This window comes from Camarhynchus parvulus, chromosome 5, assembly GCF_901933205.1.
Source record: "Camarhynchus parvulus chromosome 5, STF_HiC, whole genome shotgun sequence".
Taxonomy (NCBI): domain Eukaryota; kingdom Metazoa; phylum Chordata; class Aves; order Passeriformes; family Thraupidae; genus Camarhynchus; species Camarhynchus parvulus.
Genome location: NC_044575.1, coordinates 25,101,980 through 25,129,314, shown reverse-complemented (window position 1 = coordinate 25,129,314; position 27,335 = coordinate 25,101,980). Strand labels below are relative to the sequence as shown.

The window sequence follows — 27,335 nt, the reverse complement described above, 5'->3', positions numbered from 1 at the left end:
AAGGAGATAAAATAAACCCTTCTGAAAGCTGGGAGCCTGAACATGGCAAGGTGAGAAATGTACAGGTTTGGTCAGTTTTCTGCAAACAATGAACACTGTGATACGTTGTAACGTGACTGTGATGTGTTGCAATGTGCTGCCACAGCCTTCAGTGGGGAACAGGGCAAAAATCCAGCTTAGGGGTATCCAGAGTAGCTGGGGAAATTCCCAGTCCTTCTGCTTCTCCTTCGTTCTACAGCACTCCTGATCGCCTGGAGGAGCAGGTCTTTGTTATTGAGGATGTTGTATTTGCTCAGGTTCACAAGTTTATCAAAATTTTCAGAGGAATAAATTAGCCTAATGAGGTAGTACGGTGAGCAGTTGTTCTCCAGATTTACTTTGCCTTCTTCCATCTCCGAGTGACCACGCTTCACTCCTGCAGAGAAAGACAAAAGCCACCACAGTGAGATGAATCTGCAGTACAGTGTTGTAGGGGACTGATCTACTTGGCAGGACCCCTTGTTAAAAACAGCCCCCAGGAAATACTGCAAACCCACTCCACAGCTTGAAAGAGCCATTTCTGGTCTGTTTTCCCAGTTACTCCTCCTTTGCCTCCTGCTAAAGCTCAGACTTGGAAATCCCTCAGCAGAGCTGGCCCAAATTCCTCCTTGTTCTGCAGACATCATTCCTAGGCAGCACACCCATGGGTCCACATCCATTCCCAAACCCTGTAAGTCTGATTCTCAGACAAAGACACACACCTGGAACACTTTCCAAAATCTATGATTGCCACTGGATTAGTGGTGACAAGTGCAGGTCTGCCAGCTAGAGTGAGTGGACAGCCTAGTACACACAAGGAGACCTCGTGATGCCAACCACACAGGACTGCCTGTTGCAGAGTGCAAAGGGATCAGAGCATCCTACATCAGACTCTCAGCAAACTCCAGCCTGGCCTCAGGTTTTGCCTCTTGGAATTGGCAACATCCATACTCCCGTTACATCAATGCTTTTGTTTAAAAGGACCCCCTAATTCCCTGCACCAAGGACTTCAGCAGTCTCATATTTATGTTTCTACAAAATTTTTTGCTTCAGTTTTTCACTGGTTTTTTTTGCCTAGCTCCTTGCAGTCTGAACCAAATATGCCCAACACACTAATGTAATGTGAGATGAGTTTCAGCAGGGCTACAAACAGACTGCTGAGATACTCCTTATGATTTCAACCAGAACCTCATGAAAAAGACACAAGAATTGTGTCACCTGCTTGAGACACAGCAGGTCTTATACTAACCTACTGGTTTCTGAACAGTGTGATCTCAGGGTGCTAAGCACAGACTACCGCTAGAAGTGTCTGAATTAAAAATATCCAGTGTTGCTTCACTGAGCCTCACAATACTCAGAGATATGTATTATGTGTGCTGTCCACATCCAGATAAAGCTGCATCTGTCTCAAGCACACCAAAGCACAGTCTGTAACTGCTGCACTGCAAATGGGCACTTCACAGGCTGAGTCCTTTTAGATTGTAAATAGTTAAAAACAAGAAAAATAACCACCCACATTCCACAAAATGTCTCTCATCCCCCTAGAAACAAAAAAGCTCCACTGTTAAACTTGAGATCCATTAAAACATGTTGCCAAGGACGCCCTCCTCCAACCATCCACATCAGTTGCTGGTTGTCAGCTTGATGGATGAATCAGTGACTGCTGAGAGACACACAGGTGAGTGTCAGAGCTCACCAGTTTGGGCCTGGAGCAGAGAACTGGCAACAGCTGCTCTTCTCTGCAGCACCTAATCTATTTTTCATTCAGAGAGATTCCAAAATCTTCACCTTCTTTACCTGCCACCCACTGCTCAACAGTTGGATCTCATCCCGCATTGCCATTTGGACCATTTCCAGCCTCCACTGAACAAGCTTAACTCCCTCTGCAGAGTATCTCCTCTTTTCATCCACTGAGTTTCTAAATGTCATTTTCTTGATTTAGCTCTTACTGTACATATTCACTGAGCATCACTGAATATCAGAGCAGAAAAGTACCTTTACTTTTTGCTGCTATTCCTACCCTTCCCAAATGCTCCCTCAGAGAATTCCATTTTGCTCTGGTCCCACTATGGGCCACAACAGAATTTTGGGTAAAGCTGGAAGGAGCTCACCCCAGGCACCTTACTCTCCACCACAGGCAGCATGGGGAAGACAGGGGTGCAGGGCCAGCTCTGGGGCTGGATGGCCCAAGGGCCAGCTCCTGCTGCTGTTTTCCAGCCCACCAGCAGGTCCTTCAGGATGCCCTTATCTCCTTGTTCCCACAGCTCTCTGGGCCTTGCTATACTCTCCCTCTTCCCAGTGCCAGAAAAATTCCAGCACTCAGCACATCTCTCTTGGCAGGACATGGCATCAGGCACAAGTGAGGAAGACCTGCAGCTCTGCTCCAAGGGACAGTGACATGAGCCATCTGCCACAGGCAGGGCTGGAGGAGGTAGTGTGGCACTGAGTTGCCCAGGACTGTGTCCTCCATGCTTTTCAAGTGGAGAACAACCACCAGGAATATGGAGGCTGCTCTTCTGCCTCCTATCACAGGACATGTAACACATACCAGGGGTAGAGCACAGTGCACAGTTCTGTTGACTGCATTTACCTGGCTCCTTGAATTCCTTAAAGGTGTCATTCACCAAGGGAAAATGGATTACTATAGGTGCTCTGGGGTCCTCTGCATCCGCAAATATATAACATTCCTTTGGGTTCTTCTCTTCTTCTGGACTTAGCTCCACTTTGGGGAATGGGATATTTTGTATCTTGCAATATTTGTATGTCATCTCTAATTGCTGTGGACACAGAATGCCATGGAGTTAAAGCTTTAAAAAAAGAATCAGGTTTACTCAGGTATCCTGGAATACAATGGCATCTTAACTCATTCCCTAGAAACACTATGGAATGTGTAGTGCAGTAGAAGCACTATGAATCTGTAGTCCTAAGTAGCCACAGTACAACCCTACTTTCAACCAAGTCAGACAATGACACTTATCACCCTGTAGCCTTTTTTACAAGCCCAAGTGAATGACCCAAAGTCACACTCAGAATTCATCATGACAGACTAGGAGACGTCACAGGCATGCCTCCAGCAAAGAATTGTTACTGCAATTCCCTGAGGATTGTAGGAAGTATATGTTGTAATCCCCTACAGAAAAAAGAGCCTAACAGTTTGTATAGTTCCATTCTTGAAGGAAGTATCTTTCCTCCTTCAAGGTATGGTGATATATGATTAAGATTTAGACAGCCACTTACTTAAAAGTTTTAATAAGACAAGAAGAGTTTTACTCTGCAAAGCACAAAGTTAATCTTCTCACCTTGAACACGTGTCCCAAACCATAATCAAGGGATATAATGACATCTACATTCCTCTCTGGCTTGAAAAGTGCTGCACCACTGGTGTTGATGAAATAGCCAACATCTATCAGACAAAGATACTTCTGCAGCGGTGTCAGATTGTTAGGGAAACCATCCAGCACAGTGTCTGAAAAACATTTTAATATAGTTAGTGGTGCATTTTTAGGAAAGAAAGAGTGAGTAATTCTGTCTGTGCTACATGCTAAGGGCAGCTCCTTGGTTACCCTCCAGACTGGGGTCACCTCCCTCCACAACGTGAGCCCACAAACACTGCCTCAGGAGCATGCCCTTCAAACTGCACGTCTGGACACACCTGGCCTGTTTCCACACTCTCTCAGGTACATTCACAAAGGCAGGCTGTGGGGCAGCCAGACAGAGGACAGGTGAGACACAGACTCCACTGACCTCACAGCTGCTCTGGGGAGTCATTTTTCACAGAATACAGACTTCAACAGATTTTTTTTTTTCCCTAAGAACTGGGAAAAATGCAAACAACAAAAACAATTTCACAGTGTAGCAACACAACTAACATATGCAATACATCATTGCACTTCTGCATTGCTCTTTTTTTGCTTTTGCCTTCTCAGGCTTTGTCTTCAACCCCTCTTTCAGGGAGAAAAGTCTGACTTCAATTTGCTTTCAGTGATGTCATATTAACTATCAGCCACGCTGTAAAAAAATACCACATCATGCATACAACGTCACCTACCAATAGCTTAAAATACTACTTGAATTAATTAAACCTCACATTAATGCCAAAAGGGGATTACACCAACTGGTGAGTTGAAATCTAAAGCCAGTTTCTGATAGCTAGACTCCTACTTCTCTGCTAGCAACCTCACCAGCTTGCCCTTTACAGCAAGTCCTTTACTGTTCCTCTAGTACACTTTCAGTCCCATGGAACAGGGAACATTTTGCCACAGTTTTAACTATCAGAATAGTGGTTTGAGAGTGTTCCTCAAGTTCACAAAATGAGGCAGCAAAGCCCAGAGCAGAATACTTGAGCTTCAAATAATTGTGTTTAGGCATTTTAAGAAACTGTTGATCACAGAAATACTGTTGCTAAGTTTCAGCATTTCAATTTATTCAATTGCTCTGCTTCCTTGGCCTCATTCTGTAGTGTTGATTTAAACCATGCAGAGTAAATGTAGCTTGTTCCATAACCTGGAATGTTTCACATCAGCTTGAAGTAATAATTCATAATTTTTCCATTCCCTCCCTGTCAAGTCTTTACAAAATGTGCTTATTTTAGCATTCAAGGCTGCTGAGAATTCACAGATTCAACTGTAATAAGAGACATTTGCTTGCAGTCCCTCACAGAAGAAACAGAGCATACTTTTTAGTTTTATTTGGCCTGGTGAACATTTTTAGACGAAATTCATATACCCCCGTTTTCTTATCACAGAGATGGAACTTTGCAGCATTTATTCATGACTGTGTATGTGAACTACAAGTAGACACTTTTCTTGTGAGAATCCCCTCTTTCATCCCACATCCAAATAGAGATTTTAAAGAAATCCTGTCTCAGAAATATCCTTTGAAGCCTGAATGCTACTGTAAAGGCATTAAGCTAAATCCAGATTATTAGTTCAATTTCTCATGAAGAAAATTAGGCGCGGAAAGTCTTGTTTTAATATGTCAGATAATCTGAGCTTCAGGGAAGCCTCTAAAACAAAGTTCTATTCTCAAGACTTCATCTACCACAAGATTCATTTCTGCTCACAGACCTGGCATCTCCTCTTACTCCTAGAGAGGGATCCATACCTGGGTTTAGTTTGATCTTACACAGGCAGCAAAAAGAAGATGGAAAACCTGATAATTTTTCCCACTCCAGACTTTCAGTTTCCCTTTTCCCACTCTGAATTTCATGCTTTCCACATATTTTACTTTATTTGTAGAATATTTACCCTGAGATAGTCATTAGTGTTCCTATGCTCACTTCTTCAACATCCTCATTGAAATCTGCTTCTACCCATTTGTCTTTACAAAATTGTCAGCAAATGTAAGGACAGTTATGTTTTTTAACATTTACTGACTGTCAATTTCATCCTTCATCCACCTTCTGAAGCTACTTGCTTGTTCCTTCTCTCACCCACCCTTCTTATGTTACTTGTTTTTTCTCCTTTTTTCATTTGTTTCCTTAGTGCAGACCCTTTTAGGACACAGACATTTTGCTTACTGAACATTTTAAAAGCAGATAGCACACTGCGGGCTCTGCCTTAACCCACAGAAATGCACCACCATCTCTCCACATTGTCAGCAAACTGTGTAGCAAGGGCAGAAAGGGACAAAACAGGTTGCAACTTGCCTAAAATGGGAGAGAAAATGCAACTTGCCAAAGAGGAGGGCTCAGAGAAGGCAGAGAACGTGTGCTTTCTTGCTGAAGTCAGATTAACCTCAATAATGTGGGGTACTCCCACATTGTTACATGTTCATGGAATATATGAAGATGCTGGGATTATAGGAAGATTTATGATGCAGAAAACCTCAGCTCCATCACCTTGCTATCATTTCAAAGATTGTTTCATTGGTTTCAAGATAAAACTATTGCCGCCTGCCTAGAGAGCAAAAGCCATATAAAATGGCTCTTCAATTTTTAAATCAAGTCTATGTATCTGTTCTTTTAAATTTTAAGTCTAAACCTATGTTAACTTTCTGTAGCTGGATTTTGGTGTTTCTGAGGGGTTAAAGAGAGGTATCTGGATGGATAATTCCTCAGGCAGAAACACCTAATATATGGACAACCACATGCTTGCAACTAGTCCTTTCCTTCATCTGATCCACATAATAACCTGCTATTTTATGCTTCTGGTGTTCCCTTTGTTCCTTGACCTCAAAAGATTCCGCCCTTCCTAAATCTTTCGACTACTGTACCTATGCAGAGTGACAAAATTCCTGTAGAAAAGCACTTCTTGACCCAAATTACAGGTATCTTCTGGAAGTGAAAGAGCAGTCCCTGGACTAGTTAATTTTAACCTGTTACCCTAAAGAAACAGATACCATGAAAATAGGTCCAACTCAGCCAATTTCCAAACTCTGAAACAAATATGAGTTTTCCAAAGTCTAAAAAACAAAATCTGAGATGTTACCTGCACAGTGCAGCTAACTCTTTGTTGCAGTTACCTTTCCATTCAATAAATTTTTTCTGATGGATATAATCCTTGTGAAACTCTAAGCCTCTAATGAAGTTATGAGACTTTCCCAGCAGTGGACGCTTGGTCATAATGTCCTGAAACATTTCATACAACTTTCCTGACAAGCAAGATGGAGGCTCAATAACAGTAACGTCTTCCTCAGGAGAATGTTTTTCTGAAATAGAGAAGAAACCATGAAATAGAGAAAAAAACAACAGCAATCTGCCCTGTCAGACACCTCTGCTGGCTAGCTGCCCTTGTTGTCTTCCTGTGGGTCACTCTCATCCCTGTTTCTTGCAGGCTGTTGGAAAACATGCGCACATGACCCATGTCATTTACCAAAGAGATATTTAGTTTTCTTTAAAGCAGGCACAGTTTTTGCGTTTTACTCTTTCAAATGACATGCTGGCTTTGTACTTTTGCCCACAAGTAAAAGCCAAGCTTCTTATTTGCAGTAACAGGCAGAGCCATTTAGCAGACCATGAGGAAACTTTAAATGAAAAACATTTGTACTAACATGAAGCATGCCTCTAGGGAAAAGAGAGAAGAGAAAAGGACATAGCAATCATTGTGATACAGATTAAAATCATGCTGGAAGATCCACAATGAGGCAACACTTTAGAAACTCTCACCTATATCTACCATATCTTGGGACCAGCGTTCCCAGAATTCATTTGAATTTGAGGACCAGTACAAGCCATCCAGCAAATTCCTAGTAAAGATGTTTGTCCAAAGACCTGCAAGTCAAACCACATGGTAAAAGTACTGCACTACCACATGTTAACTGCTGACTATTGTAAATATCCATGCTACACATTATTAGCCCACCCAACCTGACCCCATCATGACACAGCTTAAGCAGCAGTTCTAAGAGAGTTCGAACATTGTGGTGTAAGCATTTCAATGCTCTTTCTCAGGAGGTAACTACACACAGAACATTTACTGCACAGTCCAGAGTAACACAGTAAGAGGGTATCAGTCTCCCAAATGATGTTGTAGAAAGTTTCCTGTGTACCTGTGAGAGAAGGTAGGCTTTGAAAGCATGGTGAAGCCATGTAAACATAAAGGCCTCTTTAAACTGATTTATTATTTAAATCGATCTAAGACTTATTTTCTTCCTTCCAGGCATGTTTTGTTTCTGTGTGCAGAGTGCAGCTGGTCCAGGTTCAAAATAGAATTGGCTCCATCTGTGAGTCTGCTTTTGGAAAAGAACTATCCTTCCTCATTAAGCTCTATGCCAGGTACTTACATGAGGAACAAATTGAATCTCTATCAGACTCCACAGTGAGATAAATATGGGGGTTTTATCCTCTACTCTTGTGTTTGGTATCAAAACTAAAACACTTATAAGGATTTAAAATCTGCCTGAGACAGATAGGTTCCTCTACTACCTGCTTTTTCTTCACCTTTGGTGGCAAAATGGCCAGTCAAAGTAGTTGTTGGAGGTCAAAAGGCCCTCCTTCATCCTTATGGGCAGAGAAGATCAGTGACATCCTCAAGCCACAAAGTTCAGGTAGCTCCTGCCTTTGTGGCTTGTTCTAGATGACATGTTTTATTCTCAGCTCCTTCCAATTCTACCCCAGTAATGCTTTGTCTAGAATTATAGTTTATGAAGTTGAAGAGTTGGAGACTGATCAGGGAAGGAACACTTATTATTTCCTCAACTTGCCTCTTCCACCATCTTGTTTGGTTTAGACAATGGAACAGGAACCATGCTGCAACTTTTCCAAATCTACCCAGGTGAAAAGGGAGGAGAGAAGGAAAGAAGATACACAAATATCAGAAGCGTATGAAAGGGTGAAAATCCCATTGATTTAAGACCTAAAGCAGAAGTGCTGGCAAGGAGTGTTGTGTCTGTGGCTAGCAAATATCACACTTTCTATGAGGCTGTGCTTAACTACATAGCGCTGCTATGTCACCTTCCAGATAGCAGATCCGAGATTCTGGCAGCTTCTTCACTCTCCTTCCCATGAAGAACTCGCTGTCAAAATATTCTGAAGGAATGGAGACTCCGTATTTTGGTATGGCCACTTCATAAGGAGAGAAATTTGCCCACTCTACAAAGAATTTACATGAGGCATGTTTGCTGCAATAAAAATAAAACCCCAAAACCTTCCCAAGGATCTTGCTTGTCTCAGCAGCTCTGTACTATCTGCACATTTGTACTGCAAGCTGCACTGTCTACTTCTATAAAAATTGAGATATTATTTACAACCAAAAGGAACCAGCTTTTTCAACTCAGAAAAGCTCTAACATTAGGTTCAAATGCTTAGATATTTATTTCTATATAAAGATTCTGGGATCGCACTTGCCTCTCTAAATCAAGAGCACCAACTTCATGCAAGAGTGGTGTGAATTGCAAGGAGTGACTGGCATGAAAGCTCTATTAACCCAAAACTGCCAGCCTACAAGATATAACAAAGCAGCCTGAAGACATATCAACATCACAGTAGAAATTACAGTGTGGCATGGATGTGCAGTTTCCTGACTCAAGCTGTCCTGCACAGGCATTCCAGTAGAACAGTAGTTATAAACATAAATAAACATAACGATTAATTGCTTTTCTTTCCAGTATCTACTGCTTTTAACATCTTTTGTTGAATGTGGCCTGCATCCATTCAAAGGATGTCATATCACACCCATCACAGCAATCATATTTCATACTCTCACCAGCGCCATATTTAGGAAGCAATAATTACATTTCACAGCACCCCTAGAAACTAAGGAAGCATCAAAGCCATTTTATAGGCATGGCAGGAAAAGATCAGATGATTTGCCCACACTCACTCACAGTGTCTGTTGCAAAAATAGGACTTCACCACTGATTTTTAATTAATGTCCTGTTTATGGCTTAGGATGTTATCCAGCAGATGTTCTCTTTCTAACCAAGCAGTTTGCACAAAAGACAAACATTTTATTAAAAGATGAATACTGAGTGAGGGCAAGCAACTGATGTATTCCCCCTTTTTTGTCCCCACATAGACACCTCCCTCCAAATCCTCTTTAATCCATACCCAGAATCAGAAGAAACTCCCTGAACACCTACCTCTAAATTTGAAAGTACCAAACTTCTCCTCTTTCACATTGAGGACTGCATAGAAAGGCAGTGGGTTTTGTCCATGCTCCAGTGCCTTGCGCTGGTCTGTGAGTTTGTACTTTCTTGGCTAATCAGTGAGACAAAATATCACAGTAAATCTCTGTGAGAGCATAATACTGGCACAATCTACCCAAGTAAAAATTTAAAGATTGATAACAGATTTTTACAACACAGAGGAATCTGTAAGTCACATTTTCTTAAGAGACCTTTTCCTTCATGTCCCTGCACTTTCCTTCCTGGCTGCCTTTTGGGTGCCTAGTAACTTCTTCGTTAGAATATCCAAGTGCCTTGACTGCCTGTATCCCACAGATCTTTATTAAAGTTGAGATTAATATTCACATCAGGACACATTACTCTAACTTTCAAATATCAATCTAGAAGCAGACTTTAAAAATCTGACTTTTCAGGGAGAGTGGGGGCTGGGAATTCCTCAGTTCTTTCTGGGAGTTTGCCTACTGAAGTCACTTGCTGTTGGGCATCCTAGGAGAGAGGCACCTTCAAATGATTATCTACTCTGAAAAATCCTGATTACGAGATCCTCTGTCATAGTTTACAAACCACATTGGGATGGCTCAGTCTCTTTGGATTTGTTACACACATTACACTGTGCCCTCAAAGAGTAAGGCTCTAAAGGAAGTGGTGTTTCCCAGATGTGTGGCAGGACCATGTACCTACCCGTTCATGTAAGAACATCTCCTGAACAAGTGACCACAGAGTTGTAAAAGATGGCACATGTCCTGCTTTTGCCCTTTCAGCAAGTTCCTTGTGATAATACTTCAGATGGTCTATAGACATAAGGTTGAGTTTGCATTTTGTCACTTGTTCTTTTACTGCTTTAAGTGGCTCCTCCAGAGACTTCTGTGACCAGTCAGCATGCTCATACAGGTCTGCTAGGGTCCTAAGGAGCAGAAATGTTAGAAAATCATCCATTTATATAGATGATATTGGAAAATTGATACACTTACACAATCACTTCAATCAATTAAAGAGACAATCACTTCAATCAATTAAAGAGAATCAGTGAGCCTGATTCTCTTCAAACTGAAGTCATAATTGAGAGCCAACAGTAAGAGCTTCATGAGGGAATTATGTTCACTTGTTAACAATGTAAGTCTAAAAGAGATGCATCTCCCACTGTGTGGAATAGTAGTCACAGTCATTCCAAATCCAATCTCATTTTCTATACGCACCATGTAGAGCCAGAAGCCCCGGTGAGGTAGGTGACACAGTCCAACAGATTTAGCTTCTGAAGAGCTAAGAGGTGGCCAAACATAGCTGACATTGCTCTGAGACCTCCACCTGTTGCCATAACAGCTATTACTGGGACCTGTCCAAAACACAAGGATTATTCTCAGCAAGTTACTCCCTTGCTACTTGGAAAAGCCTAATTACAGCTCTCAGAATTTCTTCAGCAGATTTATCGGAGGACAATGAACTAAATCACCACTTAGCCAATCTTTACCAGTACCCTACTGAAATTATCCTCCAGAGACTCTTAACCTCAATGCTTGGATGAGTTTGAATATGCAGTCATTTTAACCTTCCTTCTTACCTTGTTCTCTATAATTGGAATTGCAATGATTAAGAGTAGATAATTACATGATTTTTTTATAAAAAACAACAAATTGCAATAAATACAATTAAAATGGATTAAGGACGTTTTTTGAATGTTGCTGATTCTTTGGACAGCATTCATTTAACAAATAGAATTCCAGTAAGAAAATAAGTTTTCCCTTAAGAAGTCACCCTGGATCTTGGCAACAAAACATACTTCAGCTTGTTGTAAAATGTTCTAATGTTCTTTCTTCACCACAAAAAATGTTTACTTTTTGTAAGAAGTGTTCTGAGAATGAAGAAAGAAAAAAAGTAAGCCTAAAGAAGTGACATTACACCGATTTTATAAGTATTTTTGTGAGGTGAATTTCCAATACTCTTGTTTACCTATTGGTTTGGGTTGCCTTACTAGGCTGTATCTAACACAATGTCTCATATGTTGCTGACTTGCAGCACCATACTGTTGGAAACTCTGTTCAAAGAGTGGTATTATTACATCTTTGTTATTTGTCCCATTGAAAAGATTGGAGGGATGAATTTGGGCTGAAATTTTACATGAGTCGTGTATGCCACACTGAGAGCCTCTGCTCTGGTGCCATTCAAATCAATGGGTTTTTTAGCAACACGCAAATATTACTAGAAATTTCGAGGGGAGTTGTGCCAATCCTAATTCAGTAGACCCACACCCCATGCTTGGATTCCAAAGCACAGACCTCATGTCCATGTAGATCTCTTTCCAGGTGAAGAACCCTTTTCAGGGCACCAGCAACGACTCTCTTCCTCTTATGCAGGAACTCCTGCTCTCCTTGGCACAGATCATACCCTAAGCGCACATCTAGTTTTTCTGAGCTGCAACAAATAAATCCAGAGGCACAGGATGGTGTTTAAAATATATACGGATCTATTTCCAGCAACTGCAATCCAATGTATTCATTAAAAATCCTGATTCTTTGTTCTGATTTATACAGGAATGTACCTTTCATTTGCAAAGAAATCAACTTCTTTGCTTCTACATGGTCTCTTTATTGTTTCAGTGTAAGATTTACTGTCAGCTAAGGTTAATAAAGATGCAAAACAAAGAAAGGCTTCTTTGATTTCAGTAGCTTTGTAAGTTGAATCCTTTCTATTTCTGCTTCATACAATTTCTGAGCAAAGGATGACTTAAACCTAACAAAGTCTTTCCTGACCATTTGTACTGCAGATTTGTACAGAAACTGTACAATGAAAAAGATATTCAAATAATTTTTGTTTGTTTCTTGTCTGACACATTATTTTACAATGCAATATTTCATCTTGCCTAGTTTATACCTCTTTGTCTTGATATCACCAGAGCCACAAGTCCATTTTCTTAAGATAACGTGTGTCATTTGGGTAATACATGGACTCTGATGTTTCATTTTTTCGAATTCTCTTTTCACTCTGCCTTTTTTCTGTACCCCTTTTGAAGAAGCCTCTATTCTTAGTTTTTGATTCTTTGATGCAAAGGATATTCAGTTACTAAGTCCCTCACCGTTTGAAACCCCCGCAATTTTTTTGCATCTTGGTGGGACTCCTTTGCCCCAAGGATATTTAGCTTTGAACTGTTATGGTGACCCTTTAATGATGACTTAAATATTGTCCAATTTTGCCCCTAGTCTTGTGCATTCCTTATATCTAAATAAAGGATACTCTGTTCTAGATTTCACAGTTCAAAGAGCACTAAAACCTTTAGAGAAAAAAAACAAACCAGTCCTCTTACCAAGCATTTAGTTGGAGGTACAACTGTAGTGGCACATTCTGTAAAAAAAGAGATGATAGCAGGAACATGAGTGGAGTGAAAAGAGAAGTTTTGAATCCAGATTTTCAGTGCCTCCTGAAAAGTCCCACCACTGCCACCCTGCATACTTTTTGGCTGTTGTTTTGGTGTTTGCTTTTTTAAATATTAATGTGTTAAATAGTGAGAGTTATTCTACTCTTCTTTCCAGACACAAATTATGAAACACTTACATGTCTTACGGGAAGGGTTACTCTCACTTTATGTCCAACAGGGAGAAATTTCAGTGGTACCGTTAAGGTGTCACTTAAATTGCTGTTGTCATCTTCCTTATCAGAAACTTTCTATAAAAAAACAAGAAGCATGGGTTGTATTCACAGAGCAGAAACAGTGCAGTTCTTTGCTGTTTTGGTCAGACCAAAAGTAAGGAAGCAGTATGAACAGTAGCAGTGTGTGGTACCCATTACCTGCAGCCTGACTTTTAGAACTGGCTCCCAAGCCTTCACGCAGTGGAAGTAGAAAGTATCGGTGTCCTCTGTCGTCTTCTGGGTTCTCTCATGGGATGCAGGCACCGTAAGCACGAGATTTTTACCCTCTAGTAAAAACAGGTTTGTTTAGAGAATAATGCTGCTGCTCAGGCAAAAGAGCTAGCAAAGTTGGCAAACTCTCTGGTGTTTCTATAGTTTGGAGTGCTCCCAGAGTCAGCACTTCCACCAGCAAAGTCTACTGTTTGTGTCCGAACTTGATAGCTCCAAGGAAAAGACACAGAAACCAGTCCAGGGCAGTTCAGGGCATTTCAATGCATTGCATTTTATTATTAGATCATATATCACTACCTATATATAATTTAGAGCATTCTTATTTGTCTCTGTACTCTAAACTGCCTCCCTCTGGGTCTGAATGACTATAATAGGGTTGGTTTGGTCACGTCCTCAGTTCACAGAGAAATTGCCATACCTTTCAAGTACTTCCTGCTTTCATTAATGTCCACATGCACTTCCAAGCAGCAAACCTCACGAGACTGTAAAAGAAATGGAAAAGGGTGAAGAAAGCAAATAACATATCTGCTGCAAATAATGAAACATCATGCAGACAACCACCACCTATAATACTGAGCCAGCTGAACTGGTCTCAGTGCTGGGAGTGATCCAAGAGAAAATCCAGGACAGTAGACCAAGTTGCACTGTGCCAGTGTCAATACAGTGGTGCACTGTCAGAGGCTGTTAACACATTCAAATTACCCCAAAATCAGGAAACTCTGTACAACACACTGGTGCCCAAACACATATATCTAATAATTATTTAGGAAGGGTGGGGGAAAATACCTGATGATGAGTTTCTGTGTATTGTGGCAGTGATTAGCCTACAAAGCATCTTCTTATTGGCCCTGATGTAGGGAAATCATGAATTTATTCCACCCAACCCTCCACCTGAGTCACTCCAGTTTGCCTTTAATAACTCATGCCAGGACAGTTTTCCAAGTCATTTCAGGAACAATGCATGCCAGTCATTGCAACTCTTGTGCCTCACACAGAAAATGAAGGGGAAAGAATACAATATGTGTTACTTTGCCTCAGGGATATCAAGGGCTAGCATCTGGGAACCATGACAGGCTTGGAGGAGTTGGCATGAAGTCCTTGGTACTCCTTAGCTGCTGGGCCAGCCCGAGGAGACAGGTAATGTACCACACGCTGACTAACACCAAAACAGAGCTCTATGTTTCAACAGCTAAAATAACTCTTTATTAAAAAACTCATTTCCCAAAAAGCTGTTACATTAGATACCTTCCAGTCATAAGCACACTGAACACCTACTATTGTCTTCTACAGACCTTTTATAACCTTTGTTTTTCCTGCCAAGTGCCATGCTGTGTTACAAGAAACACAATCAGTTTTCACTTTGAACACCAATAAATATGGCATTCTGCAAGAGTAACAAACCACAGCTTGGCAACATGTTGACATCTGTAATCGCTGAGGACTTCAAGGACTCACAGCTGCTGGGTTTTTTTCTGGAGAGGGCAACACTTGAGCTGTAACACAAGGGCACTGTCCCATAACTCTGACTTTAAAATGCACATCATGCTCTTATCTATCATGGAAGGTTGTGTTCTTTCTACAAAATGGGGGGAAGAGGAGAGGACCAAAATGAAGCAGATGTCACTCCAAGATAAATTCTTATATGAACCTTACCACTAGGACATCATTGGTAATGAGATGCTCTGGAGGGCCAGGACTGAAAAGATAAAAACAAGCAACAAACAAAAAAAAAAAAAAACTAGGTGAATAGATGGATTTGGTGTGTTTTGTTTAGTTTTTTAAATAGCAGTTATATGACCTTTCCCACTTGAATATAGGTAAGTTATCACAGTTTGTTTTCTAAAAGGCAAAATACATGATCCTGGGCTAAGCATGTGAACCAAAATACAGCAGCCAAACAAAAAGACAGACAGGAAAGCCCATAAAGATCCTAATGCTTAAAACTATGTGCTAAGTTACAGCAGAACAAAGGCATATTGGTATATGTGGAATCATGTCCTGCTATTAATAACTGACCATATGACTTGGGGAAAGCAAAGACTACTATTAATGTGTTCTGCAAACATTTATTAGAAAAGACATTTCTGACTAGTTCATATTATAACTTATGGCTGATCACAAATGAATGGCAAATAAGAATTAGCTCCCACTGTGCCATATATGTACGACTGCAAAACACAGAGGTAAGCAATAAAAAGTCTTTGTTGCAGATATTTTACCTTTTAAGACCTTGGTCTGACACTGAATGGATGTGGTTATTTAATTACATGAGTATTCTGTAGAGTCTACTAACAGCATCTTTCACTAAGGCAAATATTCCAACACCTCTATGTTACACACATTCATAAATGCTTTCATACATCTGAAAGGGCCATTGAAATTATGTAGTACATAACCTTTGTATGTCCAGGTTATTTCACCAAACACCATTTCCAGGCTTAAAACTTCTATTTCAACTGTAAAATGTATTTAAATAACTAGGTTTGATTCCTAAGGATGGTCATCATCCAAATGCCTTATAACTTGAATGGTGAAGGATGTTCCTCTTATTTCTAGTCTGAATCCAGTTCCCAAGCACTGCTTCTCATTCTGACATTTTATGTGTCTGACTGTGACTGCTTCCACAGTTGCAGGAGATGATTACCATCATCATACATGATACCATTTCTGAAGGTACCTCTCACAGGTAAATTAAATACATTTTGAGTTTCACTGTGGGAGAAATTAACCAACACGAATTATTTTTTTTCTGCAGTTTCCTCATGTTTAAGAATAAGAAGTCTTATTTGTCTTACTTACAGTTCATTCTCCTGATAACGCAAGTTAGCCAGTTTTCACTGGACTACTTTTTTTTTCTTCTGGTTTTTTTTTTGGCTAATACTAAACTCAAATATTTCAGAATGTATAGTTTAGGGGGTTCTCTTCAACCAGGCCTATGATAGGATTTAAAAGACAGATAAAATTTATCTTATGGGACTTTTTCTCCTGCAGACAATTCTGATTACCATTTTGAGGGGGATGGTCTTATTTTCATTATTTGTTGATTGTATGTTTTTTCAGTTTACCTAAGCTATTGCTAAATGGGTGACTTTTCTGGTATTGTCCACATAACTCCATGTATACATTGTTATAATAATACAAGACAGGTTTTATGGTCTCTGAGAAATTCCACAATGTTCTAGGCATTGTTCAATTAATAACAACAATTTGAAGAGCACTCATGTTAAGTTTCACATCCATCTTGTGTAAAAGTTATCACATTGTGACAATTCTATTACATCTCCGGGATCTGGATATACATATTCAATAGAAGTTTAAGATTTGTATGAAATATACTGAAAGGTGGAATTAGCTAGAAAAGGTAAAAAAAAAAAAAAGTTTGAAACTGTAATTTAGGTTCACTGCTGGGAGAAAGTGCTGGAAGAAGTTTCTAAGTTTCTCATCCTCAGAGGCATCATTACTCCCTGGCAGATCTATACCTTTTCGTTTTGGAGTTTTACTCACACTCTTTCCATCCAGAATTCCACTTCCAAACTTTCCCATTTCTTAGAGCACCTCTCTGTCTAAAAAGAAATGGGTAAAATAAATATAGATTATTGAAGGCTGCAAGAATTTGGCAGCACAGATACACCTAAAAAGCACTTCAAGGCCTGACATCTCTTCTGCTAATGATACCAAAAAAAGTTAGGTTTTGTGTCTTTCCAAAGCTGAAATTGCAACAGAAACCACAGACTTGGGAAAGTCTGGCACATAAGACTAATAATCTCCCATTGTGTGATATGTAGAATTATACACATTTCCCTCTCTGACTGAGAGCGAGAGCTTGATTGAAAAGGAAATATGATGGCTCTCTGCAAGATAATGTGCATGGGGGAAAGGCATCAAAGCCCAGCAAGAAATGTCCCTAAGACTAGAGACATTTTCACATACAAACCATTTAAAGCGCATTTGAACTGAATCCAGAAGAGATGAATTAGGCAAGTGACTGAAGTGGTTATTGAATCATTGTATTTCCCACTGACTCACCCACTGGCTGAGAAGTGCACACCACCAGCCAGCAGGGTCACAAGGAAAATCCACGTTAACAGCTTTCAGCATGTTGGAAGTAGCTGGTTTTATGGGCTGTCTCTTTCCTGTAATGAGTGTGTAGCAACACCTCAGCAACAGCTCAGACAAGTCCAGGAGTTGTCACAGACTTATCCCAGCTTTGTTTACTGGACAACTCTCTTTCATGGTCTCCTTAATAAAATACTAAAGATGTTAGCAGGACAGACGTTCCTTTACTATGGGCTAGAGAAATCTGAATCAACTAGGACAAAACCCAGCATGAACACCAACAGGGAAAAAAGCCTGAAAGAACCATTTTATTCAAGTGATGAGTGAATTGTTTTCATGTCTTTAATAAATAAGTTGCCATTTATGAGGAAATTTCCCCCAAGCATGGCAAAAGTGGGATCAAGCTGAAAGGTAAGCAAGTATTTGTTTGGATTCTAAAAGATAAAAACTATTATTTACGGATGCTTTCTATTAAAATATGCTGCCCTCAGAGAGCATGAGACAGAAGTGGCTTCATTTTCTGAATTTGTAAAAAGAGATTCATGAGGTCACAAAAATAAAGCAAAACTATATCTGTTTTGATGAGGTATTGATAATGATATATAAGGCTATTTGTTCACAAAGATCCAAACCCTACCTAACATGGAAGACAATGTGGACAATGAGGTCTTGTCAATCTCTCCCTGCATTTTCAGCCCTTACCTCTGATTTCAAAGCAAAAGTCTCGCGGATTGTCTCCCCAGGTCTGATTCTAGCAACATTAAAAAGAACTGTGAACTGCATATCATCTTTGGTGAGTGCATCTTCATCACACACTGCCAATTCTAAAATATTCTGGTAGTAGAAAAAATAAGTAAGAACACTTATTGAGCTTCTGTTAGGCAGAAACAAAAAAAATATTATAGAAAAAAATTCTTATGAGTTATTTTTGCAACTGTTTCACTATTAGAGCAGTAAGAATAAAAAAGCATGTCCTTTCCTTCAGTAGTCTGCTAATGTAGAACATTATTACACCCAATCTTGGGAAACTTGTGAAGTGTCAAACAACTACAACAGAGGTTCCCACTCTCCTGAGACAGAAAAGATGCCAGTGCTCTGCACCCCACTGATAACCCCCGCCAAAGAACAGACTTAGTTTCTTCATTCCCAAAGTTCTCAAATTCCACAGTTTAGGGAAGGATTAAATTTGTTGTCTACACCACAACAACTTCTCTACTCTTCCCTTAGAAGCGGTGGAGGGAAAGCTCTATCAAAGTTAGCCACGCCAAAAGAGCAGAGAAGTATGCTACAGTAGTGCTTATTTCACTCAGGTGACAACAAAGGGAGTCTGAACTAGCTTAGATACAGGATTTACATCAGCAATGTCTGTAAATAGCTGAGCAAAGTACTGCTTCTTATGTCTACTATTCTGTGCAAGCCAGTCTGTTAAGCAAGCGTTTTCTTAAGTTATTTAGCACAGAGAATCAACATGGTGTCTCCTGAGGATTCTGAGCTATTCAAATTGGTGAAAATTCTATTTTTTTAATACCTCAACTTCTCTCTGGATCCTAAAGTAGAAAGTCTCATTCCAGACAGGGTTGTCAGAATTCCTGATGGTTTTGGTCTGAAGCTTTCCAGGTGAAGCAGATGGCAGCCACAAGCGTACATAGCAGTCTGATGCCGTCACTGCAGCAGAGAAAAATTAAAAACCTGATTCCAGTGTTATAGAAGAACAGTAGGGCTAGGCCATAATCCTGGAGATTAATAATATTACTATTTTTTTACTACTTTTCTTTTTTTAATTAGTAAAGAGATCACCATTTGGAAACAATCAAGGGAAACCATCTAATTGCTGAGTAACTACAAACTGCAAATGTACACATGCACACACAAGGTACACTAAGAGCCACCTTTCCCATGTGAAAAGAAAGAGAAAAATGGACTATGCCCACTGACCATTCCTCAGGCATAGTCCTTACAATTCCAGTCAATGATGTTAAAAAGTTAAACTGAAACTACAGCTGGTTCCACAAAGGGCTGTTAGGGTGATTACAGGAAAGAAGAATGCATATTACAGCAAGATCAGAGTCTGGCTTGCTCAGTTGAGTCACACAAGCATGCAGAGGGGACATAATGGCTGTCTAGAGGTGTTAGGCACTAGGTAAGATGATCTGTTGCAGCTCAAGGCCAGCATGGGCCCAAGAACTGGAGGGCACAAGCAAGTTGGAAATCTTCATTTCACTTCCATCCTATATCTATTCCTTATGGTTAGTGCAGGCAGCGCCTCGAGCAGCCATCCTTTGGGGAGAGCCAGGGTGGGGAAGCGCATTTACTTTGTGAGGCTGGGCAACGGTGTGAAAGGAAATCTCCCAGGTGATGTCTTTCAGAGCTGGAGCCAGGACTTGACGGAAGATTTCCACTGCAGCCCGAGATGCCTAAATACTTCAGACTGGTATCAAGCAGTGAATAACATTGCCCCGCAAGGTTTTGGCACGAAAGTGGAACTGTCCCTTCAATAGAGTAGATAGAAGAGATCATTGAAACTCAGAAATACAGGCCTTGTCACACTAGCACCTTTCTAGTGTCCACCTCTGGATGACGCTGTGTGGCACTTGCCACTGGAGCACAGGAAGCCTTTGGCAGGCAGTTATTCAACCAACAGGGGATTCACTCCCTCTGGTCTCCCTCACATCCAGGCTTGGTCCTACATGACAAGGCATGGATGGTCTCAGCTGTAACTTGAGTAAATCATTGCAAAGTGATGCTTTTTTTTGCTGAGTCATTTTTCACTAGAGGAATACACAGGCCAGAAGCTTCAAAACTGACAAAAGGCAGCTCAATGCCTCTGTCCTAACTGAGGAACTCATTGGAGACCTCTGCAAAAATGGCAGCTGAATAGCTGGTCCACAGCACACATGGAGAAGGAGGCATAGGAGGCTGTGAATGGGAGATAATGAGTTAAAGACACTTGAACACAAAAGTACACAGCCTGCATGCTCAGCATGGGCTTAGAACTGGATCTGCAGAGGTCCTCCTTAAACAAAACTATCAATATAGTTTATTGTGACTGGTCAACAAATACCCTGAAAGATAAAGTATTTTAGAAGGCTTGAAATTCCCTAATTTATGTTTGATTATTGTGTATAATTGGTACATTTCAATAAAAGGTCCCTAAATTCACAGCCTGCGTGGCAAAACTCCTGCCCATGGAGATTCATAGATTGCAGTGTCCTAATGAAGTCTACCTTCCCTTCTTGGCCCAGAAAATTAATCTGGATGTCTTGTTTTTCACCAGTTCCCTGAAATGCCACAAGAGATGTACTCCAATCTAATGATACCTGAGACATTTGATCTAATTATAGCCCTGGCATTAGTATTTATATTGCTGTGCTTTGTGTACGTTGCTTGCATTTCTTGAGAACTAAAGAATATTGCTCACTGTGTAAACTCTGCCGGTGACTAAAAACACAATCAAACCACAACTCACACAGGTCTCTTGACTTGATGTTCTTAGCTTGTATGATTCTTACAGAAAGCATGTGGATGGGGCAAAACTTCATCTGCAGAGAAAACAAATGCAATAATTTGATCAGCTCAGAATGCAAAAACAAGATGTATTTTGAACAGTACAGGGGACAGTCTGCCCAAGTCTGTTTGAAGTGAGGTGACCTCCTTCAAGTGGCAGTACACCACACTGAGATGAAAACACAGCAGCACACTGGGCTGTTTGCTAAGGAGCTCGAGGAAATGAAGACAGAGAGAAAACACAGGCTCAGACAGTGGTGTGGAAAGCTTTCTTTGTCACCCCAGAGGCACTTGCTTTCAGGCAACCTGATGCATGTATGGCCACAAAGATGGTTGTACTGCCAGCACTCCAGGGGTCCTGTGCCACCCATAGGTCAGAATGGGGCCTTTGGAAGGGGATATTAGGAATTGCAGCTGCCTGCCCAGGTCATGGCACAGCTGACCTACCTAGGCTAGGACATGGTACTTACCAAAATGTGCTATAAACATCTCGTACAAAGTCAGCTTTGTATCTGCGCTAAGATTAAATTTCTGTGATGCTTGTAAATAGGGCAAGTGGACCTGCTGAGTTTGAGGGAAGAGACCACAGGCCCAGCAGACGCCCTTCAGACAAAATAAAAACTGCTCTGCTTTGCAGGTATGATATCACAGAATTCCGTATCATTATGCATCCTGAAAATACCTAATGGAAATGGAAGCACTTGCCTTCCAGACATGAGATTTATTTCTATCACAGGCAGGCTATCATTTTAACACTGTTTCAAGTTACTTCTTCCTAATTCTCAACAGTTAAAGCTTTCCAGGCTAAGCTATTCAGAAAATACTTGCCATTTTCAAAAGACGTTCTGAGAAGCATGAATGAACACATATATAAATGTAACGATCTTAATAACAGAAGCAGGGAAAATACTTTAATATTTTTTCAGATTGATACGTTTAAATTTCCTTTTAATTTTCTGCTAGTTTTTTTTGGTTTTTCTGCATGCCATACTAGCATGACTTGTCAGCAATATTAGGAAATAATAACATGCAGTTATTACAGTCCCACTACCACTAATAAATTAAAACTTAAAGCTTAAACTACCAACTGAAATAATACCTCTATTTGCCTAAACAGGGAATCTCATTACACCACCACTAAATAATTTGACAATTTCATTTTGAAAGTTAGCAACATGACTATTTTTCCTGACAAGGAAATTATTAACACTGTAGATACAAACTGCTGGGGAAGGAGGAACCTCTCTACAGACAGAGTCACTCACTACAGTTAATCTGAAATTCTTTTAAAATGGGGTGGAAACTATTATTGGACATGTTTATTAGAGATGAGAATAGCCTGCATTCAGCTTCATTCAGGCTTGTTTAGAGGTAAATTATGTTACATAAGAGGGATATCATCTGAACTGTGAATTAGCATGTTCAAATAAAGACCTAATATTAAATTTTATTATGTCACTTAAAGTTACATACTTTTTAAATTCAGATTTATATTTAAGAGCTGCCCTGATCAGAGAAACCCTTGTTAAACCTATAAAATCACTTTAGTCTGTCTCTTGTCTTGTATAAAATTGCAAAGCAAATTTGTTTTTGTGTGACAAGAACCCATTCTAGTATGTTTTCCTCCAAATTTAAAACTGACATATTTAAAACTTCCTTAGTTTAATGCATTGTGGACATTACAAGTTCTAATTGGGACACTTCCATATTATTCCAGTTGCCCGCTGAAAGAATTTGACTTCAATATTCCTGTGCAAATAGTTATTTATCATAGAACTACCAGCTGGAACACTCACTCAGCATTCTTAGTGGTTTTCATTTACGTGAATTATTGGATTATGTAGACAATTACAGAGGTGACTAGTTTTAATTAATATGTTAATTCTTAGTCATTTTGTAATCAACTTCTCCCTTGCTCAACAGAAGCCCAAACCATTCACAGAATCTGCCTTCACTGAAGAAATACATGTTGGCATAAATTTTGCCTTGAAACGTTTTGTGATGAGAATTTCCTAACTACTTATAAAAATGATGCATCTGCAAGTCATCTTCAGAGTACTCTCAGATGTGACAGATGTCATGTGTTCATCCTCTGCCACTACAGCCAGAGTGCCTCACTCCTTCTCCCTTCCCCTTCCAACAGCAATCACCTTCCTTAAGCATGTCAACATTTGCCAAATGATGGAAACATCAAAGGTGACTTTTCACTCCTCCTGATTCGGTGCAGCTTAGTCCTGGTGTGATGGCAGGATAAAAACCAAACAGATTCAGAGGGGAAAGTGTGGCCATAATAAACCCCGAGGGCTCTGTAAATCCCACAAGGAAGCCAGAAAACATCCCTCTCCCAAAACTGCAGTTACTCCAACCTGTGATAACCATTCAGAAGTGGGCTAATTCCTTTTTTCATCAGATAAAAGCAGAGCTAATTTTCTTCAACAACAGTCCAGAGCAGACTCCTAGGGTCTGATTTGGATGGTGTAAAACAACATCTTTGTCTGAAAGTGCTGGCACACCTGAATACCCTTATACAAAAAAATAATTACAGTTAGAGGTACCATTTGCTAGTTTCATAATATGAAAAGCAACATGTAACTTCACAATTAATGCAATTTGATGAGTGCAGACAGCCTATCCAGACAGCCCTTGACAGACTTGCAGCTGTATTGGTCTTGTTGGTTTTAGTTCACTTCCTTGGGAGAAACATGGTTTCTTGTACAGGCATGCACAGAGTAACAAAACCCCTCTGTAAACATCCAGAGTCAAAGGCAGCTTTCCCAGAAGCACATAATTCTATTTTTGCTGGGAAATTACTAGTGTGACACTGGGGCCAACAACAGAGTGCAGGGTTCAGCTACCTGTGTATTGCTGCATCCTAAGCAATTACACTCCAAGCCAATAAATAGTAGCATTTCCAGAGTACCAAAGGGAAGGCTAAAACTTGGGAAAAATAAAAAGAAACCAACAAACTTCTTTTCACTTGACAGTACTTAGCATTAAACTATATTTCTGTAGTCTCAAACCAAGCTTTGAGGGAGTAATTTCTGTTTAAAATACAGAAGAGTCAGTAATCAGGAGATAAAACTAGCATGTCGGAATTGCCACAGCTGTATCAAACCTTAACAGACTGAAAATTCACATCTGTTGCCACCATCTCCTTGATTGTAATAATACATGCTCACTGACTTCCTTCCATAGGAATGTTGATCAGCTCTGGAAGGACACATAAATCTTTTGTTTACAGGTAGTTAGTCACTTAAGGCTTCATTCCAAAAAGACAACTTTGAGCATATGAAATCTTAAAGCTCATAAATATTGAGGAGCCTACCAAAACAATCTGTGGATGGCAGTAAAAGAAGAAAAACATACCAAGAACTTATATGTTAGATTTCAGTCTTTATTGCCCCTCCATGCTGCTACTAGAAGAAGATCTCAAGGCCACCTTCACTAGAAAGTCAGTGTTCTAGGGAAGTTTTTGCAGTCTGGGAACTTCATCCCATAATTCCCTGTTCTCTTTTTTTTTTAATAAATCCTTGGTTTGTACATGTTGGAAGGTTGATTGGAATGTCGGTGTTTCACTCTCCCTGAGCCAAGCTTAGACAGCTCTCTGAGCAGAGTTATCACCATGGGATAACACCAAATTATATTAAGCTTTAGATGAGGATTTTGCTGTCTTCTGGCATTTTGATAATAGCTGTAGGATTTGTCACTCAGCTTTATACATATGTTTCAGGCATGAATAATTAATTTCTTTCACGGATTACTTCTTCCTCCAGTGGTGTACTAGAAGCTGTAGAATATCTTGCCTACAAGATCTCACACCAAATGTAATTATTTGGCATATTCTTACCATTATTTTATGTTAGACACTGAGGATTTGGCCCAACTACAATTTGGCAATTTACCAAATTGAGATTAAATCTATAAATGTATAAACTATAAGAAAGCTTAATTACCAACCTGGTTCTAAAGCATTCTCTTCCACTAGATCCTCTAACATCTAGTATGGGCTATTAGCCCTTCCATCAGTGAGAACACTGCTAGAAATTTGTCTTTCCAACCAGCTGCCTACTTTCATTAAAATTAAAGGGATGAAAAGTTCTATTGGAAAAAGTGACTGACTGAAGAAATATAGAAAACTATGAGAGTCTCATTTTGCTTGGGAATCACAATTGTCCCAAATTTTATCATTGGAATTTGAACAATTAGTGAGGAAATCTAATTCACTTTACAAGCATATACTGGAATTTCATGTAGTCACTGATGGATTACTTCAAGAATCCTTGTGGATTTGGGATGTATCTCCTGTTCATATATATCAGTCACCTCTTTATACGTGCGAGTGGGTACCTCAGGGCTTTGTATTGACAAAATTTCCGAGTATTTTGCCAGACAAAAATTATTCCATAGTCCGCAAAATAAAATTTCTTAGGAGGGATTATTCTTGCCTGAGCAGAAGACATTGCTACAAATATAAGCTGTAAATTAATACAAACAATCACTTCTGTGTCAATTTGGTAGCTCTCTTAAAGTGCAAAAAACTAACTGGGAGATTAGGACATCTTCCTAGATAGTTCAAAGTATCCACACATTTCTAAACATGTGGGTTTTTTAATGTAAAAGAAAAAAAACCCACTCTATTCTTATTTCCATATCTATTTACCAACTTATACACACTGAAACACAGGCTTGCCTGACACAACAGCAGATCTACCTGCAGTACTGAATTAATCTCTTTCCTTGGGAACAGAAGCTTTCTGACCTGAAACTGTGCTTGCACTCAAACCTTTTGGCAATGGAGCCTATTTACCAGGAGTCTGTCTGTACTCATGGAACATCAGTTGCAGCACTGGGATGAAATGCAAGAACTTTGTCATTAAACTTTCTAGATAAAATTATACCTGAGCTATCTAGCCATGTATCAGCTCCAGAACTGTCTTACTAGATACAACATTGATCTTTAAAACTGACAGATAATATTCATATCTACAATAGAGAGATACATCTGGATCTAACTGGTAGATGGACTAGATACAAATTTTATTCAGAAACTACATGGCATTTACAACTCATTTTCTCTTCCTGAATGCTTGTATATTTTTAATCTATCCCTGAAGCCATCTGTTCAAGCTACTGATATTTTTCTAATCTTTACCTTTGCCTGTAAATATCACCATGTCACCATTAATGATCTCTATAGGCTGTAGCATATAACATTGTTTCTCACTATATTTTAAGCCCATGAATGCCCATATATCTTTTATTTGTTGCAAAATTTGATGAAGGATTTGATACATAAAGAATTATTATCTGTAAGTAATTCATGCCTTGCATTCATACACCATGTCGATTTTTTTAAAGATACACATGAGAAAAGAATTTTCAGCTAATAGTTCTGCTGATTTATACTAAGAACCATCAGTTAAAATCTCTGAATGGAACTTATTATTAGAAAACTCAAGTCCAGACATGAAATACTTCCACAAGAATTGCAAAAGCTGTAAACAGTACGTTAAAAATAGTTAGATCTAAACAGGTCAAACAGGTCATTTGATGTCTTCCCTGCAGCAAAAGTAATATAGATTATGCTTTGTTGCTAGATAAAGCTGTTGGTTTATTTCAGCTGGGGCAAGCAATGAACATGTGCTATCCAAAGAAAAGCACCTAGGAGGGCTAAAGTACTTTCATTTTACGGAAGGTAAACTCTTCAAGAGCAGCCTCCTCTTCCTTCAGGAACTTCACTCCGGCATGTACACCAAGGACAAAGCAAAGTATCCCATTTGCTCTGTGCTTCCACTGAAGCTCGCTGACATATCAGTTACTGGGAGGTAAAAGAGGAGAGTGGCGAGACTGCAAAGCTCAGGATGCCCCTGCCCCACCACAGCAGCCTCTGCATCCCAGCAGATGCAGGGAGGAGGGAGTTGGAAGGGAGAGCTGGAGCAGAGAGGCCCGAGAGCGAGGAGCCCGGCCACGGCAACACGCACGGCTCCGCTCTCTTACCTTGGCTGGTGGGCTCCCCATAGCACCGAAGATGGCGGCAGCGACCGAAACCCCAATTTGGTTAACAGATCTGTCAGCTGACAAACAGGCTGGCAGCTTGTTGTGCTGCTGCTGCTGCTGAAATAACCTGAAGGACACATATAATTTATACAGGCGCCGAGCTCCACCCTCTGCCTCCTCTGTGTGGAGGAGAGCCTGCCTACATCTGAGAGGGAAAGATCTGCAATGTCAGAGGTGAGCAGAAAGGCTGAAACTTTTAGTATTTCTCACAATTTGCTATCGCCCCAACATCCTCCCAACAGGTTTTTGGGTTGATTCTGACATGTACAGAAAGTCTTCCTTCA

At 40.1% G+C, this 27,335-nt stretch overlaps 1 protein-coding gene across 1 annotated transcript; it reads right to left on the bottom strand.

Moving 5' to 3' along the window:
- Positions 1 to 176: 176 nt before the first annotated feature.
- Positions 177 to 27,012, bottom strand: LOC115904381 (cytosolic phospholipase A2 beta-like). Its single transcript, XM_030949731.1, has 21 exons — positions 26,992 to 27,012; positions 20,957 to 21,029; positions 19,803 to 19,979; positions 19,019 to 19,155; positions 18,193 to 18,324; positions 16,939 to 16,997; positions 15,088 to 15,130; positions 13,853 to 13,916; positions 13,363 to 13,490; positions 13,129 to 13,239; positions 12,881 to 12,918; positions 11,856 to 11,991; positions 10,779 to 10,915; positions 10,264 to 10,486; positions 9,538 to 9,655; positions 8,411 to 8,548; positions 7,124 to 7,228; positions 6,481 to 6,666; positions 3,318 to 3,484; positions 2,609 to 2,795; positions 177 to 415 (listed from the first exon to the last, which is right to left on the bottom strand). The coding sequence occupies exons 1-21, from the start codon at positions 27,010 to 27,012 to the stop codon at positions 177 to 179; spliced, it is 2,619 nt and encodes an 872-aa protein (XP_030805591.1).
- Positions 27,013 to 27,335: the final 323 nt, after the last annotated feature.

Coding starts and splice junctions, on each gene's coding strand:
- LOC115904381 (XM_030949731.1), bottom strand. CDS start 27,012: ATGGGGAGCCCACCAGCCAAG. Junction 18,325..19,018: donor GGATCCAGAGAGAAGTTGAG/GTATTAAAAAAA, acceptor TTCTACTACCAG/AATATTTTAGAATTGGCAGT. Junction 2,796..3,317: donor GTTTGGGACACGTGTTCAAG/GTGAGAAGATTA, acceptor CTGTGTCCACAG/CAATTAGAGATGACATACAA.